Source organism: Alternaria burnsii (assembly GCF_013036055.1).
Source record: "Alternaria burnsii strain CBS107.38 chromosome Unknown 730, whole genome shotgun sequence".
Classification (NCBI taxonomy): domain Eukaryota; kingdom Fungi; phylum Ascomycota; class Dothideomycetes; order Pleosporales; family Pleosporaceae; genus Alternaria; species Alternaria burnsii.
Window position 1 is genome coordinate 2102515 of NW_024066110.1, and position 16479 is coordinate 2118993.

The 16479-nt window shown below is 50.0% G+C and overlaps 7 protein-coding genes across 7 annotated transcripts; 3 read left to right on the forward strand and 4 right to left on the reverse strand.

Moving 5' to 3' along the window:
* Positions 1–671: 671 nt before the first annotated feature.
* On the forward strand, positions 672–1983 carry GT037_004128 (uncharacterized protein; the record flags this gene model as incomplete). The annotated part of the gene is made up of 3 exons (XM_038929175.1): positions 672–909; positions 964–1568; positions 1630–1983. Coding segments are annotated over 3 exons (1197 nt in total), but the record flags the coding sequence as incomplete, so codon positions are not given.
* A 512-nt stretch (positions 1984–2495) lies between these two features.
* GT037_004129 (uncharacterized protein) lies at positions 2496–3995 on the reverse strand (the record flags this gene model as incomplete). The annotated part of the gene is made up of 1 exon (XM_038929176.1): positions 2496–3995. The coding sequence occupies one exon, from the start codon at positions 3993–3995 to the stop codon at positions 2496–2498; it is 1500 nt and encodes a 499-aa protein (XP_038788883.1).
* A 554-nt stretch (positions 3996–4549) lies between these two features.
* GT037_004130 (uncharacterized protein) lies at positions 4550–5226 on the reverse strand (the record flags this gene model as incomplete). The annotated part of the gene is made up of 8 exons (XM_038929177.1): positions 4550–4598; positions 4648–4688; positions 4743–4814; positions 4862–4893; positions 4940–4981; positions 5028–5071; positions 5117–5129; positions 5184–5226. 8 exons carry the CDS (start codon positions 5224–5226, stop codon positions 4550–4552), a joined length of 336 nt encoding a protein of 111 aa, XP_038788884.1.
* An 878-nt stretch (positions 5227–6104) lies between these two features.
* Positions 6105–7622, reverse strand: GT037_004131 (uncharacterized protein; the record flags this gene model as incomplete). The annotated part of the gene is made up of 1 exon (XM_038929178.1): positions 6105–7622. The coding sequence occupies one exon, from the start codon at positions 7620–7622 to the stop codon at positions 6105–6107; it is 1518 nt and encodes a 505-aa protein (XP_038788885.1).
* A 1531-nt stretch (positions 7623–9153) lies between these two features.
* On the reverse strand, positions 9154–10953 carry GT037_004132 (uncharacterized protein; the record flags this gene model as incomplete). The annotated part of the gene is made up of 1 exon (XM_038929179.1): positions 9154–10953. The coding sequence occupies one exon, from the start codon at positions 10951–10953 to the stop codon at positions 9154–9156; it is 1800 nt and encodes a 599-aa protein (XP_038788886.1).
* Positions 10954–11930: 977 nt separating this feature from the next.
* GT037_004133 (uncharacterized protein) lies at positions 11931–14491 on the forward strand (the record flags this gene model as incomplete). The annotated part of the gene is made up of 2 exons (XM_038929180.1): positions 11931–12093; positions 12144–14491. The coding sequence occupies 2 exons, from the start codon at positions 11931–11933 to the stop codon at positions 14489–14491; spliced, it is 2511 nt and encodes an 836-aa protein (XP_038788887.1).
* Positions 14492–14784: 293 nt separating this feature from the next.
* GT037_004134 (uncharacterized protein) lies at positions 14785–15902 on the forward strand (the record flags this gene model as incomplete). The annotated part of the gene is made up of 2 exons (XM_038929181.1): positions 14785–15567; positions 15621–15902. 2 exons carry the CDS (start codon positions 14785–14787, stop codon positions 15900–15902), a joined length of 1065 nt encoding a protein of 354 aa, XP_038788888.1.
* Positions 15903–16479: the final 577 nt, after the last annotated feature.

Consider the following 16479-nt stretch of genomic DNA (forward strand, 5'->3'; position numbering starts at 1 on the left):
GCGCATACTCACCATTCTCTAGCTACCGTGTCGGCGACCATAAACTTTGCTAAATCTAGCTAAGCCTTTGTCGCAAGCTTTTGTTCAAAGACCTGGCATGGGCGGACGGATCAGGGGAACATCGTGGCAGCAAGATGTCATTGACTCGCTGTGATTGGCTGACTGCAGCCTTGACGCACGACACCCGATAGATCGTGTACGCTTGGGTGCTGTACCCATCGGCCTAACTTTACCCCGCTACACCACTACACCAAAACCATGTTACGGCGACAATTGTACGCTCAGCCTCAATACAGGATACTAGTGCTAGATGTGGTACGCGTCACCTAGACAGGCGACAATGCTCAAGCCAACGTCTCTGATTCAATCAGCATGGAGGTAATTCCGACATACAAAACATAATCACTCTGGCTGTAATTGGCTAAGCTCTCTGATGCACTTGCGTACCGTGAGTAAATACTGGATAGGCAGATATATGTCGGCTCTGTTCTCCTTTTCTGTCATAAGCATATCATTCTCAAGCATCTTTTGTCGTCTGCGATTGACAAATTACGATGAGGACTTCAAGAAATGCATTTCTTTTATGCTGCGGTTTGGGTGAGTATGACAATTCAGATCCTTCTATCGTTGCACTACAGGAGTAAATGCTAATAACAACATGCCATGCAGCTCTTTGCTATATCAATGCATTCATAGCTGTGGTGCAGGCACAAGACGCTGCGTGTTCAACTTTTATATATCCCACCGACCATGGAAACCTCACGTTTGCCTTGAGCGCTGCAGAATCGACTGGCGATGTCTACTTACACATCTCTGCACCAGCGACATACCAGTGGGTCGGTGTTGGTACAGGAAGCGAGATGGATGGCAGCGTCATGTGGATTGTGTATGAGAGCTCGGATAAGAACGGTCAGCGCTTCGGATTCCTTGCGCTTGTTGGCCTCAATATCTAACAATTATTAGGCGTCACACTTTCACCACGAACTTCAGATGGTCACGTTGAGCCAAGCTTCGACAACAGCATCGACTGCGTGCTGGTTGAGGGAACTGGTTACCACAACGGGATCTATCAGACTTCCGGCACCCACTACTACTCCGCCAACACTCGCTGCAAGAACGTCACTACGTTCGGACATGGCGATGGGAAGCTCGAACTGAGCAACGCCAAACAGCCCTTCATTTACGCATGGGGTCCTACCGACGACACAATCGCGAGCGCGTCAACGTCTGCGCATATCAAGCGTCACGAGGCATACGGAAATTTCTGGATGGACATGACTAAAGCTACGTCTAACCAGACGAGTACGGTCAATGTTCCAAACGGTGCAGTTCTCTCAACTACGAATAATGCCGGTGCAGACGAGAAGGCAGAAAGTGACGGCGATAAGGTTGGCCCAGCCCATGCAGTCATCATGATCGTTGCATTTTTGGTCATCTTCCCACTTGGGGCGGTTCTGCTTCGCTTCCTCGAAAGTGTTAAGATACATGGAATTGTGCAGGGCGTTGGTGTCATCACTGCCGTGGTTGGAGTGGGACTTGGAATTTACCTGAGTACAATGTACAATCACGTAAGCTTACTCTCCGCTCACATGGCATTAGACATCACGGACTAACACGAAATCTTTTTAGTCGAAAGACTTCACATCAGGCCACCAAGTCTTCGGTCTTATCCTCTTCGCCTTGCTCTTCCTCCAATGGGGACTTGGACTCTACCATCATCTTCGGTTCCGCAAATACCAACGGCCTACAATATATGGATATATTCACTTGATCGCTGGTCCAGCTATCGTCTTGGGTGGTATCATCAACGGATTCATCGGGTTCAATTTTAGTGGCGATTCGAGGGATAACAAATATTATGGCATCGCCGTGGCTGTTATATTAGTCGTGGTTCTTGGATTGTTGGCATGGAAAAGGTGGTCAAAGAGAAAGGAAAGCAAGATCGACAGGGGTATGGAGCTGGTCAGGTCTGACAAAGACTAGTATAGACTTAATTCACTCCCAGGGTTGCACAATTTGCGCTAGAACAGAGCATCAGCCTCAGTCGCGCCTAGTCGGTTCTCTTTGGGTGACTCTGAAAGCACAAGAGTGTATGATGATTATTAATATCTCTCGGACCCACGCTTCAGTGTCATCAATCTTCCACAGTCGCCTCTCACGAACATTGGTTAGTACTCATATACATAATCACTAAATTCGGACTATTTATGACCTTTGAGCTACGTTGATGTCCCCATTGTAGTCCTGTAGTTTTCCTAACGTTAAGTAGTCTATGTGGGTTTTGTTTGGATATGAATCGTAGCTTCGCAAAACACACCTACACCGATCAAGTTTGCCGTGAATCATCCGATAGCGTCTTGATCATACTATACGGTTCAACCACATCTCCTGTCCCCGTTGCGCGCTCGCGTCGCTACAGTCATTGAAGCATTTGTCGTCCAAGATTGACAGGAGATCGTCTGCGTGCCTTCGGAGCTGATCATGAGCTATTTCAATCACATCGAACGTGCCTCCTCATCCTTGCAGACGTAGTTCTCCAAAATGGTTTGCCATGTATGTGGTAACGATGGAGTAACTTTACGATATCGCAAGGACCGCCATTTCTTGTTCCAGTCTGCCATGCCATGGCAAGTGTTGTTCATCGTAAGGATGTTTCGAACGTCCCAGACTAGTCCAGAACAATAGTCGAATGTTACAGGCGCAGTACCGTTGATGATATGCCTCATCAGTTCTGGAAGTTCATCGAAGAAGTAACTACTAAAGCCCCTATAACCTGTGCCACTCCGTTCCAGCTCGTCTACCGATCCAATCTCTTTGCCCGGAAACTTCTCAAGCGCGGCTTGCCATGACGCATCTTCAAGCAGTATGTCAAAGATAGGTTGCATCGAATCCTTCTCACCTTGAAAAGCTAGGGAAAATGTTTTTGGTGGCATACCTGCAGGTTCGAGTGCCAGAGCTTCAGTCAACCACAGTGCGAGCGTACGGGTAACTTCGTCAGCGTCCATGTCGCCTATCGGAGTTCTTCCTTTACTACAGATATAGCGACGCCATTCGAAATCTCGGAGGTGTTGTGAAGCGAGAACATTGTTCCAAAGGTCTACGCGACGAACGATCTTGAGCTTAGGGTTCTCGATCACGAAGGGGATAAGAGCCCTAGCATGGCATTCAGAATATGCGAAACTGGCATGTAGCTCATGAAGTTCAAGGTGTCGTATGCTACTTCGAGACCGCTGAGTCAAGGTTGATAGAAATTCCGAGGCCAGTGAGGCGGCTGAAACGGAATATCTTGTTTGGTCGCGAACTCGCTCATCGATCGACGGATGTCGATATGAGGGCATGTGCTGGACCATGGTCTGAATCTCGTGTGCGTTTGGGGCACACCATGGCTTTGGCCTCAAAGAGTATAGACTTAAAACATCCTGACCATCACGAATCTCACAACCATGGTCAAAAAGCTCTTCTCGAATCGCTTGACCGAAAGCAGGATTTTGCGCAACCATGCTAAGCAATTCAGCGATAGCGTCATGATGGACAGACGGAGCGGACCCCCATTCTACAGATCTTCCCAACTGCTCATGAAGTCCACATTCTTCTGCCTTCGAAGTCCGGAGATGCCTTATCAAAGTTGCGAAGTGCGGGAATGATTGGATGGTCTTCCGGGCGATTTCGTCGGTAATGAATGGTCTGGCTTGCGACAGCGTCATGATCTTTATCGCATAAAGTCTTTCTAGTAGGTGACCAAAGTGTCGATAATCTCGATTATAGCGATCAGGACTAGGAGAAGTCGTAAAGTGAATGGTGTTGTTTCGAAACGGAACACCGCGCATCTCGGCAGCGAAGCTCTTGCATGTGTACATGAGCGACAAGTCAATCTTGTCCCCACATAGAGTGCGTAGCTTTCCTTCCCTAGGGTCAAAATAGTATCCACCATTTTCAGATGTATAGTAGTCGTAAATTGTGTCTCGGAGTTCACGAGGAAGCTGGCTAAGAGACATTGTATTGGCGATCTGAGACGCGTGCGATCCGTTCAATATAGTAACACGCTATTGTGTTTTCTTTCCAAGTCTTGGTGCTTCAAAGCTAGCTCGATGTCGAAGTATGAAGGTGGAACCGTGAGTATTAGATCTCGTGGAGGTGCGAGGACCTTTTATGTTATCATGTCAAGGCACCAGCCGCGCAAAAAGCACATGACCCGCTGGATCCATGGAAAGCTGCTCTTGAACCATGGAAATGTAGGCTATAGACTGCGAAGAACTGTGTTCGCTCAGTCAAGCCACCGTAGAGGGTGGAATCAAAGGGTCTGGCATTACGTAGTATCGGGTTTTTTATTCAGCGTCTAAAAGCTTCTACTTTTGCAAGCATGCTGCTATCCTGTTATAACTCTATAATCTTAGCTGTGTTAAGCAATTTACTATGTGCTTATGAGCCATAACAAATCAATACTACAAAGCATTTTTTTCCCTCTAGCAGAACGTAGTCCTATACACCCATGTTAGTTTGAAGGCTGAGCAACACGCTGGGAACTTACACGGCCATTCGAACTTGAGCTCTACATTGCATCTTTCGAATCTATTGGTGGCGCAGGCGTCACGATCACACTATAGTCACTGTCATTAGACATCCCGACAAAAACGGCTCGATACTTACAAACGTTGTTCCGGTGTGTAGTGAGAAACACCCGGAAAAACCTTATGATATCAGCATTGGTTACCGGCATATAGGCAGTGACAATCAGGGCTTACCGTTGACCCGCTCCGATCAGCTGTGTCACGTGTGGTTCGGTTGCCTGTCTTGCCTGGGCTGATACCGTGGGACTGCTCAACATTAGTGGCGGCTGACCCAATCTTGTTTTGTGCCTTACCTGGGTGGTTTCGAGATGACGTTTGCGCAATTCTAGAACACTTAGCGCCGACCAAACCAATCATCGCTTATAGCTTACCCATGGTCGAGCGGTAGAGAGCCTCAACATTTCTCGACCCATCTAGAGTTGTTAGAACCCTCTGTTTAGAGGATTGTGTGTGGCTTACCATTGGTCACCATCGTAGCTGTCTGGAAGGGGACTTTGGGAGGCCTGGACCGTCAGACGGAATCGGGGACAACGCAATCCAGAGCTTACCTTCGAGTGACTCCTGGCCTCTATAGATTAGTTAGCTCGTTCTTAGGTATGGATACGTGCAGCATACCCAGAGGGGAGAGCTCATTGGTCCGCAGTTGCGACATTGTCATTGTTGGGTTGTGTTGGGAAGATGGACCACGGCACCCTGTTGCAAAGGATCAGCGCGATGTCGAGAGATTTGAAGCTCAGAGCAAGGTCACTCACTAGAGAGAGACCTCGAGAGACCTCGTAATGCACTTGAGTATCCGTTAGAGCTGTATGCAAGCGCAACAACAATAGCTGGTAAGCAAGGGATCGATGATGCGTATCTCAGGTCAACTTATCGCTAATCAACGCGACAGATGTTTCCCTGACCCAGACGCGTCTGACAACGTCCACGATTTTAATCCGCCCGCCCAATACATAACATGGCCAAGTGGAGGTCTTCAGGGCCCTCACCTCGCGAGCCTCGTCGCAATCCATCCCTCAGAGCCTTTCCTTCGACCGTTAGCATTCTCAACTTAGACACCACCGGCGCGTTCGGTCATGTTAGCATGCCTAGACTGGTGGCTCGGCTGTCGCAGCATGGGACCTTGTCGGCAGAGGAGGCATTGAGCTTACTAGTAGAGAAACGAGATCACCAGGACATAAATAACGTTGAGATCGATCATGGGGATAACAAAGGCATCGGGCAAGGGGAAGTACAAGAATAGGCCACTGAACTCGAACTTCGAATGCTATCCAGCGTCTTGGGTAGTCCAATTCCACCATATGCTACGTTGGATATATTCTTATGGTCGACTACAAATAAATCACTATCGAGTAACTATAGCGTTTTGGAGACCTTCCTTGTATGCCCTGCGCACCTTGCGCCGACTACTCAATGTCAGCCAAGGTGACCATTCTTCGCAAAGATCTTGGGATGCTGCAAACCTCAGCAAGCGCCGTGGTGCGGGTGTGGGCCAGGTCAACCAGTTTGACATGCGACACCATCCACCAACTACTATACTTATTCCGACAGATCCATTACCGGTGCTGGTGCTGGTGTAGACCCCGATTCTCTCTTCGCAATGGTAAAGGCACTTGGTAAAGTGCGCTGGCCTCGCTCCAACGGAGAAGGAGACTCAGCGAACGAAGTGCTGGTATGAGATGGAGACTCTCCCGTTGAGCGAGCGCCAGGAGCCTTCAACATCCCGAGGCGATCCGGACTCACGTGCTCGAGGTCAGATACCGCGATGACAAAGTCATCTGGGCCTTTTCTGAAAGATGAACCGTCACCAGCGAAGGCGCCAAAGTGGGTTGGATACTTGCTTCGCTCCTGGGGTGTATAACTCTTTGCGCGATTGTACGAGCTGTAAGTGCTGGAGCGACTTCCGCTGCTATCGTATGAACCCTTGTGATGGTTGTACATCTGCCGGCTGGGGCTGCTATGCGACTGGCTGTTCGACCGATACGGATTAAATGAAGTTGTCTTCAGCGATCTGGAGAGCTCAACAGCTTCTCTTAGCCACGGCCTGTTTTCCTTTGCTTTGTACATCTGTTCCACATAGGCAGGACCCGCTTGCTCTAGCGTCTTGTTACGGTGAACTTGTCCGAACCCGAAAATGAACTTCTCCGGAGGGCAGAGTCTTTCGCCATTGTTACCGAGTCCTACACCGTGCGCGATTTCGTATTCTGCGATGATAGTGCAGGGAACGGCATCAACATTCTCATGTCCGAGTTGTATTGTGCCATAGTGATATAGGTGGCGTAGCCAGTCCGATCGAGTGCGACAGTGTTCGGGAAGCATCGTCGCGAGATGTTCTCCAACGAAGTCTCCAGTCTTGATCTTACCAACCTTCGAGATCATAGGGTTCATTGTCAAAGGCCTCCAGTCCCGGCCCTCGGGTGGGTCCAGGAGTGTGCCAGCGGCATTCGGTGGTGGAGATGATGATGCGTGAACGGAGCGCATCAAGCCGCGCACTCCTCCATCTGCAGGTTGTCGAAAATGATTGGGACTAGAGCCGTAGATTGGTTTACCGCTGGGGAAAGTCTGTGTCGGAGATGGTGGGTCTGATAATGAGCAATCGGAGCCAAGTAGAGCTCCGGGTGTTGAGGATTGGTAGTCGCTTGCGGAATCGACCTGAGAGGAGCTGGAAGGTGGAAGCAGGTCGTCGTGAACGCTTTGAAAAGACGTTCTAGCATGTTCATGGTTCGGCAACTCCGTTTGTTCTCTCATGTTCTCAGTACTGGGTTTAGAAGGGGTCGATAAGATGGTGCTTGGGCGTTCCAAGTCTTGATATTCGTCAAAGCTTCGCTTCGGCTTCTTAGTGACCGGCTCGTCACCTACTGTGTCAAGTGGGAGGGGATAGTCGTCGATGTCATCGTATTTTCCGGCTTCCATGACCGCTTGGTGCTTTTTGAGCTGGTGTATCATCTCGTTCATATCGCCGAAGCTGAGTGACTGCGCTTCAAGGAGAGCCTTAATGCGTTCTTGACGTTGCATCCTGAAGATCTCCCTATCTGTTGACTTTCTTAAAGCCGACATGTTGGGATGCTCGCGCTGACACTTCGTACGGCTGGAGATAGCTACGTTGGTAAAGAACGATCTCAGTACTAGAGAGCCATCAGCGACTGTCGAATGCCTGATTATGAGGGAAACAATTTCTGAACCTACTTGGATGTAGACCTGTGATGGCTAATTCTGGGTAAAAGAAAAAGAGAAAGTAACAGTTGGGTACTCGGTATGAACGATTCTTGACGATGTTAGACTATTGTGTCACCACTGTGAGCATGAGCCGTATGATGGGTCTTCGTATCAGTCTTTCCAGCGTCCTTTTATGACTTCTACGTGCGCGCGATTCGTCTCCAGATCACCACGCCATCCCTAATCTAGCAGCAACGCGCTCTGCTCTGTGATCTCGAGCGGCTTTCGCTCAGCGACCAATCGCTCGCGAGATCAGGATCACGAACATACAACGGCATGCGCGCTTCTGGCTGACACTGCCTGATCTGGATGCGCGCCGCTAATGCTGGATGTATCACGCATCAAGGCGCTGGAGGCTGTTTGAGAGTTCGCACTATGGAACACTAACACTACCGGCAGGAAGTAGTACGAACTGAAGACCCGCAGCTATCTGATTTAGGTTCCGAAGTCGACTCGATGGTTCGATCGTTCCTGCGCTAGTGGCCACGAAGGATTCACGCTTATGTTACTACCGGGCCCCCCAAAGTGCAGCCACATCGCCAAAGTGTCGCGTAGGCTCACCACCCGTCTTGGCCTATGATATGCTATTTACTTTTTAATCCTACGTTCGAAATATTAGGAAGGCTGGCAGCGCTGATGCAATTGACAGGGTCAAAGACGAGTCCCACCACATCTGCCAGGCTCGCCGGCTCTCACAACCTCCAGCGCACTAATTCCGGGGTAATTTCGTGCTTGGCAAGCCGTGATGCTCACCTCTTGACACAAGGTCACGTTATCGATTGTTCATCAGGTACGTCACATGATTGTCACATGATATCTATGTCAGGCTCCTGGACATGCCATCATCTGTGTCGTACGACGCGCTGACATGAGATTAACTAAGTACTTGCAACTTTTGACACGCGTGTAATCATCTGCTTTTCGTGAGGTATCTCAAACGCCATACTAACATCACGAGGTTTAGCGGCTGCAAACTTGAACACACGAGACAATGGAAGCATTCAAAGAAACATTCATGGCATAGCCTCATTTCCTGGCCTGCAATCTGAAGATATATGGACTCTGAACTGGTTGCACCATGTGAACAAGTGTCCATGTGTTATGATGAATGATATGGATCAATGACTATGTTGATATGCAGCGCAAACTCAGACTCATGAATCAGATCATCCTCCTGACAAGATACGAAGTCATACAGATGTTCAGACGGGTAAGTAGGTTGAAAGTACTGGGTAGATACAACAGCTGGAGACACAAACAAATAGCGCGATCGGACGCTACAAAGAAGACAAGGTTATGAAACTCTGGTAGCAAGCAAAGCTAACGCATTACGAAGTAGACCAAAATCAATTCGAGGACAACGTAACATGAGCTAATCATAAGCAGGATTTACTGTCTGACGCTGGAAGTTATGAAATGCAACATGGAGGTCTCTCGGCATTTCTGTCCTTGCTCGATGGATGTTGTTACCGCCCAAGCGGCGAACGCGTGTGGTCTTGATCTTCAGGTTTTTAGAAGTGTCTGATGGAAGCAATTTGATAGGGGCCGAAGGTGCATTGGGTGTCTCCGCGATGATGCAGGGTCTGGGACCCATCTGGCGTTGGGAGAACTCGTTTGGCATTTGTATTTGGGGTCCGGGTAATTGTGGCATGCGAGCGGTGGATCGGTCAGAGTACGGGTTTCGAGTGCGTGGTCGCGAAGGCGTTTGAGGAGACGGTGTGAGTGCTGTTGTACCAGCCATGGCTCTAGGTGGGGTCGGTTGTGGCGAAGGTTGCGATACAGTTTCCGTCGGCATCGCGAGTGATTCAGTTGATGACATCGAAGAAATTGCGATATCTGGTTGCGTAGGTTCCAAAGAGAACTGTGAAGAACGAGTGGAGGCCACTTGAGAGGATGTGGCATGCATCGAGGAATCATCCATGTGGCTCTCGTTCCACGATCCAGATGGCGCTCGAGAGGGTAATGCGGATGCACGGTCTTTTGGCTTAGTGTCAGAATGGGCAGACGTCGTCGCACGAGATGGAAAGTTCTCGTCGACATCAGCGCGCTGGCGTTTGCGCGAGTTAGTTTGCACAGCCTTCAGCCAGGCGTTCGTCGTGGGGTCTGAGTTTGTGGCAGGAAACCTCTCCCAGAACACCTGTTTTGTGGCGTAGGAACGGCTTTCCTCACGTGCCCTCCGCATCCTTGGGTCCTGGCATTGTGGACTCCATGCGGGATGGCTTCTCCCACAATTGACGCAGCACTCCGGCCCTTTGCAACCACCATCCCATGCATTGTGCTCTTTAGTTTGCCGTCCACAACGAAGACAAAAAGGCTTGGATGGATCTGGACATTGGCTTTTCAAATGACCTGGCTTTCCACATGTATGACACTGTTTCGGAGTAGAGCGCTTGTCAAAAGCTGTCGCGTTTGCCTGGTAGCCGCTCAGCCACACCGTGACATTCTTTACAAGCTTTTGTGCATCGCCCAGGCGATCAAGAGTCCATACAAGCTTCTTGTATGTCCATCGCGCGTCAACGATATGGACCTCATTCTGCGCGCTCCAAGTGGCGATGAAGTCGTTGGGACGGTTGAATTGACCGTTTTCTCGATATCTGAAGTTGTGTATCTGGACTTGGAAGGATGGTCGTAGCAGATGACAATCGTCCTTTGGTATCCCAAGCATAGGTCCAATCTGATGCTGGTGAGCATGGATGGCTGCCTCAGCTTCTGGGTTGGACACCATGAGCACCAACGCAGTCGCGTGAACGCGGCATGCTTGAATCTGATCGAATGGAGCATTATTGCGGGTAAGACATCTCACAATCTCTTCATTTGTCATCCTGTCGATCACTCCTCCGGCGTCATGGCGAAGACCGAATTTGATCTCATAAGACTGTTGATGAGACGTTTTTGTAGATGCCAGAGATGGGGTTTGAATGCCATTCTGGATGTTCTTCTCGCGCCTATCGAGTTGTTGCAAGTTCCGTTGGCTTTCTTCGAGAATCTGCCGGCTTGTATCGAGATTCCGCTGGCATTCTTCGAGATTGCGACGACCTCTCTCTTCATGCGAGACTGTAGGCTGTAGAACCATATCTCTAATGCGGAGCTTGTCGAACAGTTCGCGTTGCTGCCCGCTGAGCGAGCCCATGAGCCTTTCAAATGTTGCCTGATCATTGAGTGGAGAGGCCATGATGAGATATTGATGAGAGGAAGAAGTGAACGTAGTGTATAATGTAAGAAGACGATGTTTGGTTCGATTGAGATAGCCCAGAGATGAAGGGGGTATAGGAGCGTAGAAGATTATTCAGACGATAGTGTTGCGGATAACAATGATAATTCTTGAGACATGCACTTGTTCCATGCTCCGCCCTTGATAAGGTTGACATACGGCCTCAACACCTGGCACTTTCCCCACATGCCCGCAAGTTTCCTACCAATAGTCGCTAACTCTTAGGTTCTAAGTCTCCACTAGAGCAACAGCGTTCCCATAAGCCATCCACATATCTTAGACAATAGTGTGCTAGTGCTCGCCTTCGTCACGCTACCCAATGGATAAAATCGCCATGCCTACTTGCCTAATCCGACTAACCGGTCAAGGCCAAGGATGAGTCTGCAAGGTCAAAGTATGACGATAGCGTTGAAGAATTCGATAAACTCTCAAGCACAAGATGTACAAGGAGAACATTGTGGCGGTACTAGGCGGCAACCCAGTTCATCTCTGACACGGATAGTGCAGCAGTAGATACACTAGATACACTTCTAATCCAAATGGATATCATGTATGACAAGTTGTCCGGCGGGTTGACGATACTCGGAGGAGGTTGGGGATGTTAACCGACGTCACTAGCGGCACCGGAAACGCGTGGTACGCGCTCACGCGACTGGGAAGCGGGACCCGCCCAGTAAGTGGGGTAAGATGCTTCGGCAAACACCAGCGTGGCGTTTCATGAGAGTCTTGCGCGTACGATAGTGTGATATGAGCCGACGATATTGCCGCACCAGATGCGCGAGCGCACGCTTGCGCTGGATCACACATTGTAATCAAGAGCCTATATCTCGCCACAAGCACACCACACCAGAATCCAGATCACTATCACAGCAAGTCTTTCTACGCAGACTACGAGAACCTGCAGCAGATCTTCCATCTACATCGCGATATGCCTGACCATGCCTTATCCTCGGAGGACTGCCCACAATTCGTTGCGGCGCACACCCTCGCCGACACCTTTGCCACCTCGAGCTTTGACCGCGGCGCCGCTGTCAATCTTCGACTTCCCTTTGCCATCTGCGAACAATGCAGACAATGAGGGTGCATCATCAATTGATCAGAGTAAGGATTTCCTTGACAGATCTGTAGTTTGCGTCTAAACATCTCAGCAGATACCATTAGCGACACTTCGCTGGAAAACTTCAGCGATGTTTACAATGTCAATATGAAGTGTTCGCGGAGGAGATACAACAGTCTCAGAGACCATTTGCTCAGGGTGTCAGACAACTACAACAAAGCAGACAGCCAGAGTGAAGCCCAGCGACCCCCTGCAATAATCTGCGTGCAGGATCCACCACCTCACATCGCCTATCACAAGATGCCTGGTTACCGTTGCGAATATCACATTCGTGAACATCTGAAGCCCGCCGATTACCCACTTTTATACAACCTCTCAGGCAAGCTGACACATCTCGACAAGAAGATGGCGAAAAGAAAGGCAAAGGTGGCGCAATTCCAGCAGCTGACCCTATCGACTATAAATCCAGGTGTGCGGACGGCCAACGAGCGTGCAGTGTCGCGACTAAGCGAAGAGAGTACAGCCCTCAGTTTCAAGAGGTTGGCTGAACTAATGGGCTTACGACAAGTCGCATTCTTCATACGCAATGATATACCCAAGAGGGATACACGCGTAGTTCCTCACCACGGCTGCAACGAACCATACGCCGCAACGCTTGAGGTCGATACTCAGTCAGGTACACTTTGCATACATAACATGTACAACCACGACCAAAGCATAAACATAGCGGAATTGAAGGACAGATGTATGCAGTCGGACAACGATATTCTTGTGGGAGATTCTAATCTGCATCACAAACTCTGGGGTGGAAGTACCGTTTCCACCGCAGCTTCAGCAAGCTCATTGTCTTCTCAACTGGCCCTAGCCTTGCAGGAAACTCGAATGCAGACCTGCATGCTACCCGGTACCATCACGTATGCACCCGGACTCAGAACGGTTTCAGCACGCCAAACCTCGATCGACATCGTGTTTTCCAGCATGCTTCTACGACCACGCATCCATGACTGCGGTCCCATAGAGGTCAGGGGATACGAGTCCGACCACGCTGTCATCAGGATGTCCATGGACATGGAGCCAAGTTCTGCTCCACCTAGAACGAAGAAGCTCTACGAGGAGATCGACCATGCCTTCAAACAAGACCTTGTCACGCAGATCAAGAGTTTCGTTCGATGCCCCGGCGACTCGATCCTTGAGTATGGCGCGCATGTCGTTCGGTGTATTGCTGGTGCGGACGAGCGCGTACCCACCAAGCGCACTATCGAACGGACCAAGCCTCCGATCCCCAAGCTCTTTGCGCAGAAGCTTGAGATAGAGCGTAGAGCATTGCTAGCGCTGGAAAGGAAACCAACCTCCGAGAACGTAACGCTTTTCGAGCAAGCTAAGGGAGATCTTGATAAAGACATCGCCGCGGAAAACCGCAAATCTTTTCGCAAAACAGTTGCTCGCACGTCAGAGAAACTACGGTGGCGCCACTATACATGGGCACGACGCGCACAGACATGGGACAAGCCTCAACAAGCGCCCACTATACCTGTGCTTCAAGTCGATGGCAAAACCTTCACGACGATTGAAGAGAAAGCCAGTCTGTACGCCCGTACCATCTGGCCGGAAGTTCGCAACCACACAGATGGCGACCCTAGCTCGCCGATCTTACCAAATTTCCACGATCGCGAGCAGTTGTCATGCAATCAGTTCGTCACAGAGAAAGAGGTGCTCGATACCATACAGGACCTATCCGACCGCAAAGCACCTGGTTCAGATCAGATCAGCAACGAACTATTGAAAGCTTGCAGTAAGGAGCTCGCGCCAATTCTAGCAGACCTCTTTACCGACATGTTCAAACAATGCGTCCACCTCAAGGACTTCAAGCACGCCATCACAACACTGTTACTCAAGCCAGGGAAGCATCCAGCTCTCCCGAAAAGTTATCGGCCTGTTGCATTGCTGTCCTGTCTAGGGAAGGTATTTGAGAAGTTGATCGCGAATCGCTTTAGATATCTTGCTGAGACTCACAATCTACTTCCAACTTTGCAGTTCGGAGCTCCTGGGCGTGATACGACGAAAGCGTTGCAAGCAATCATCGGTCCAGTTTACACAGGCTGGTGTACGAAGCGAAAGACGACGATATTGAGCCTCGATATCACCGGCGCTTTCGATCGCGTCAACCGAGCAAAGCTTCTTCAGATTCTGGTTGATAAAGGCATTCCCAACTGGCTGGTTCGCCTTACTGCTTCCTTTCTCTCAGAACGAAGTACCACACTCAATATGCTTGGAACTTTGTCGGAGCCATTCTGGGTCGACATCGGCATACCTCAGGGCAGCCCGCTTCCACCCATCTTGTTCCTTTTCTCCGCTGGCGATATACACTCGCTTTTTGGAAAGCACGATCACATCGGAGCCGACGCCAAAGTTCACTGCTTCGCCTACGTCGACGATACCTAATGGTAACATCTCCCACGTACGAGAAGAATATCGAAATCCTGGAGGATATGCACTCCAAGCTTCTTCGTTGGGCTGGCGACAATGGATACGAATTTGGTGCTCACAAATACTCTCTTATGCACTTTCGCAGTCATCATAAGACACCGGTGTGCACTCTACTTCCCAACAACATTCCAAATTTCGGTGAAGGTCGCGACGCCACCGACCCAGTTCTGAAAACCGACACGGAGCCGATGAACATACTTGGTGTTCATGTAGGCCCTCGGTTGTGTTGGAAACAGCATATCACTATCATGGAAGCAAAGGTTGCGCGTAAACTTCGTGCCTTATTGCGCGTTACTGGTACTACGTGGGGAAGATCTCTCCACGACATGCGCGAATTGTATCGCACCACCATCATTCCGATCATCACCTACGGTTGCGGAGCTTGGTACGTCGATGCCACCAATGAGCCAAATAGAGGAAATCTTCCGAAATATCTCCTGCAGCGACTCGAGAATTTGCAATATTCTTGTCTGATGCAAATATCTGGTGCCTTCCATCGCACTGCAGCCAAGATCCTCGAGAAAGAACTCTTCATAGAGCCCCTCGTAGTCACGCTCGCAAGGCTGTCCATTGCGCACCGCGTTCGTTCCTACTACGATGACGACAGCGTTCATTCTCGGCTAGCACGAGAGGAACGGCATAGCAAAGAAGAGGTTAAAACCCACCCTTACCAGATTCTGGATCGAGAGGCCTGCAGCGTTGAGCGAGCCTCACTGGCGTTTCTCCGTCAGAGAAAGACCGCTGAACAGGCAGACAAGGACTGGACCAATCGCAACAAGCGTAGAAAAGCCATCAATGTGTACCTTGAGCAATGGGCGTTTTTCCAAAGTGCATATATCTGGAACGAATATCGCAACTCGCGACTCCTTCGTGGAGGGAAGGTTTGCCCAGCGTTGGATAGCGACTTTTACGCCGAATGGGATGAGCGAAGCCTTGAATGCTACCAAGGCCTCACGCGGGCCCAAAGCACCATGCTTCTACACATCCGAACTTCTTTTATCGGTCTTAACGCCCACTTGCACTCGATCAAGGTAAGATATCCGTATCATCCGCGATCATTCACTTGCCTAACATATCTGTATAGTGCTCGGAGACTGCATATTGCCCCTGCCTTCGTGATCGGCACACGGCAAAACATCTCCTCCTGGATTGCAGTCTACTATCCGAGCAACGTGGCGCTTTGGTGAAGGCGATCGGTCACCTCAGCTTCCAAGACATGTTGACGAAGGACGCCTTCGAAACGACACGCTGGGCCGTCATGCATTCCGGCATGGCGCCATGGCATTTGGCTAAGAGCGATGCACAAAGCTGGATATCGACGAAGCGAAAGAAGAAGGGCAGGCGACAGCAAGGCGGTAGAACCTAGGCTTCAGGCGTATCAGTACTTAGCGGTCCGCTTCATCGGTTCTATAGACGCGACCTTCAATAAACTCTCTTCGCCTTCTGTAGCGCAGTGTCACACACTCAAGCAATCGTCGCAATCCCCCACTTCCGCCGCTTTACTCCTTCTCCCTAGAAGCCTCTCTACCACGTCACCTTTTGACTATGCCACTTTTGCCACAACCCTCGACCACTATAACGCGAACTTCTCCTACGACTCATTCTTCACCACGACTCATCTTTCACCGCGACAAATCACGTTCGATGCCCGTCAAGCTCTCTTACCCAAAGAGACCTCCACCAGAACGCTGTATGTCTAGCTTCCTCAGACCAGTGGCAACTATCTACAGCACGCGTTTCACACATCCAGCAGTCTCATGGGTGAGTGGGCGGGTTCGCAGCACCGCATCGCCTTTATAGCCATCCCAGTGCCCAGGCAGCGGCTACGGCTTTATTGCTAACGCCGCACCCACATCAATAGCTAGTTATGCCTTGGTTGTGTAGTAGCACACCAGTGCTACTACAGTGTCTTATCAGCTCAGCTAGAGCTCCATCAATAGCAT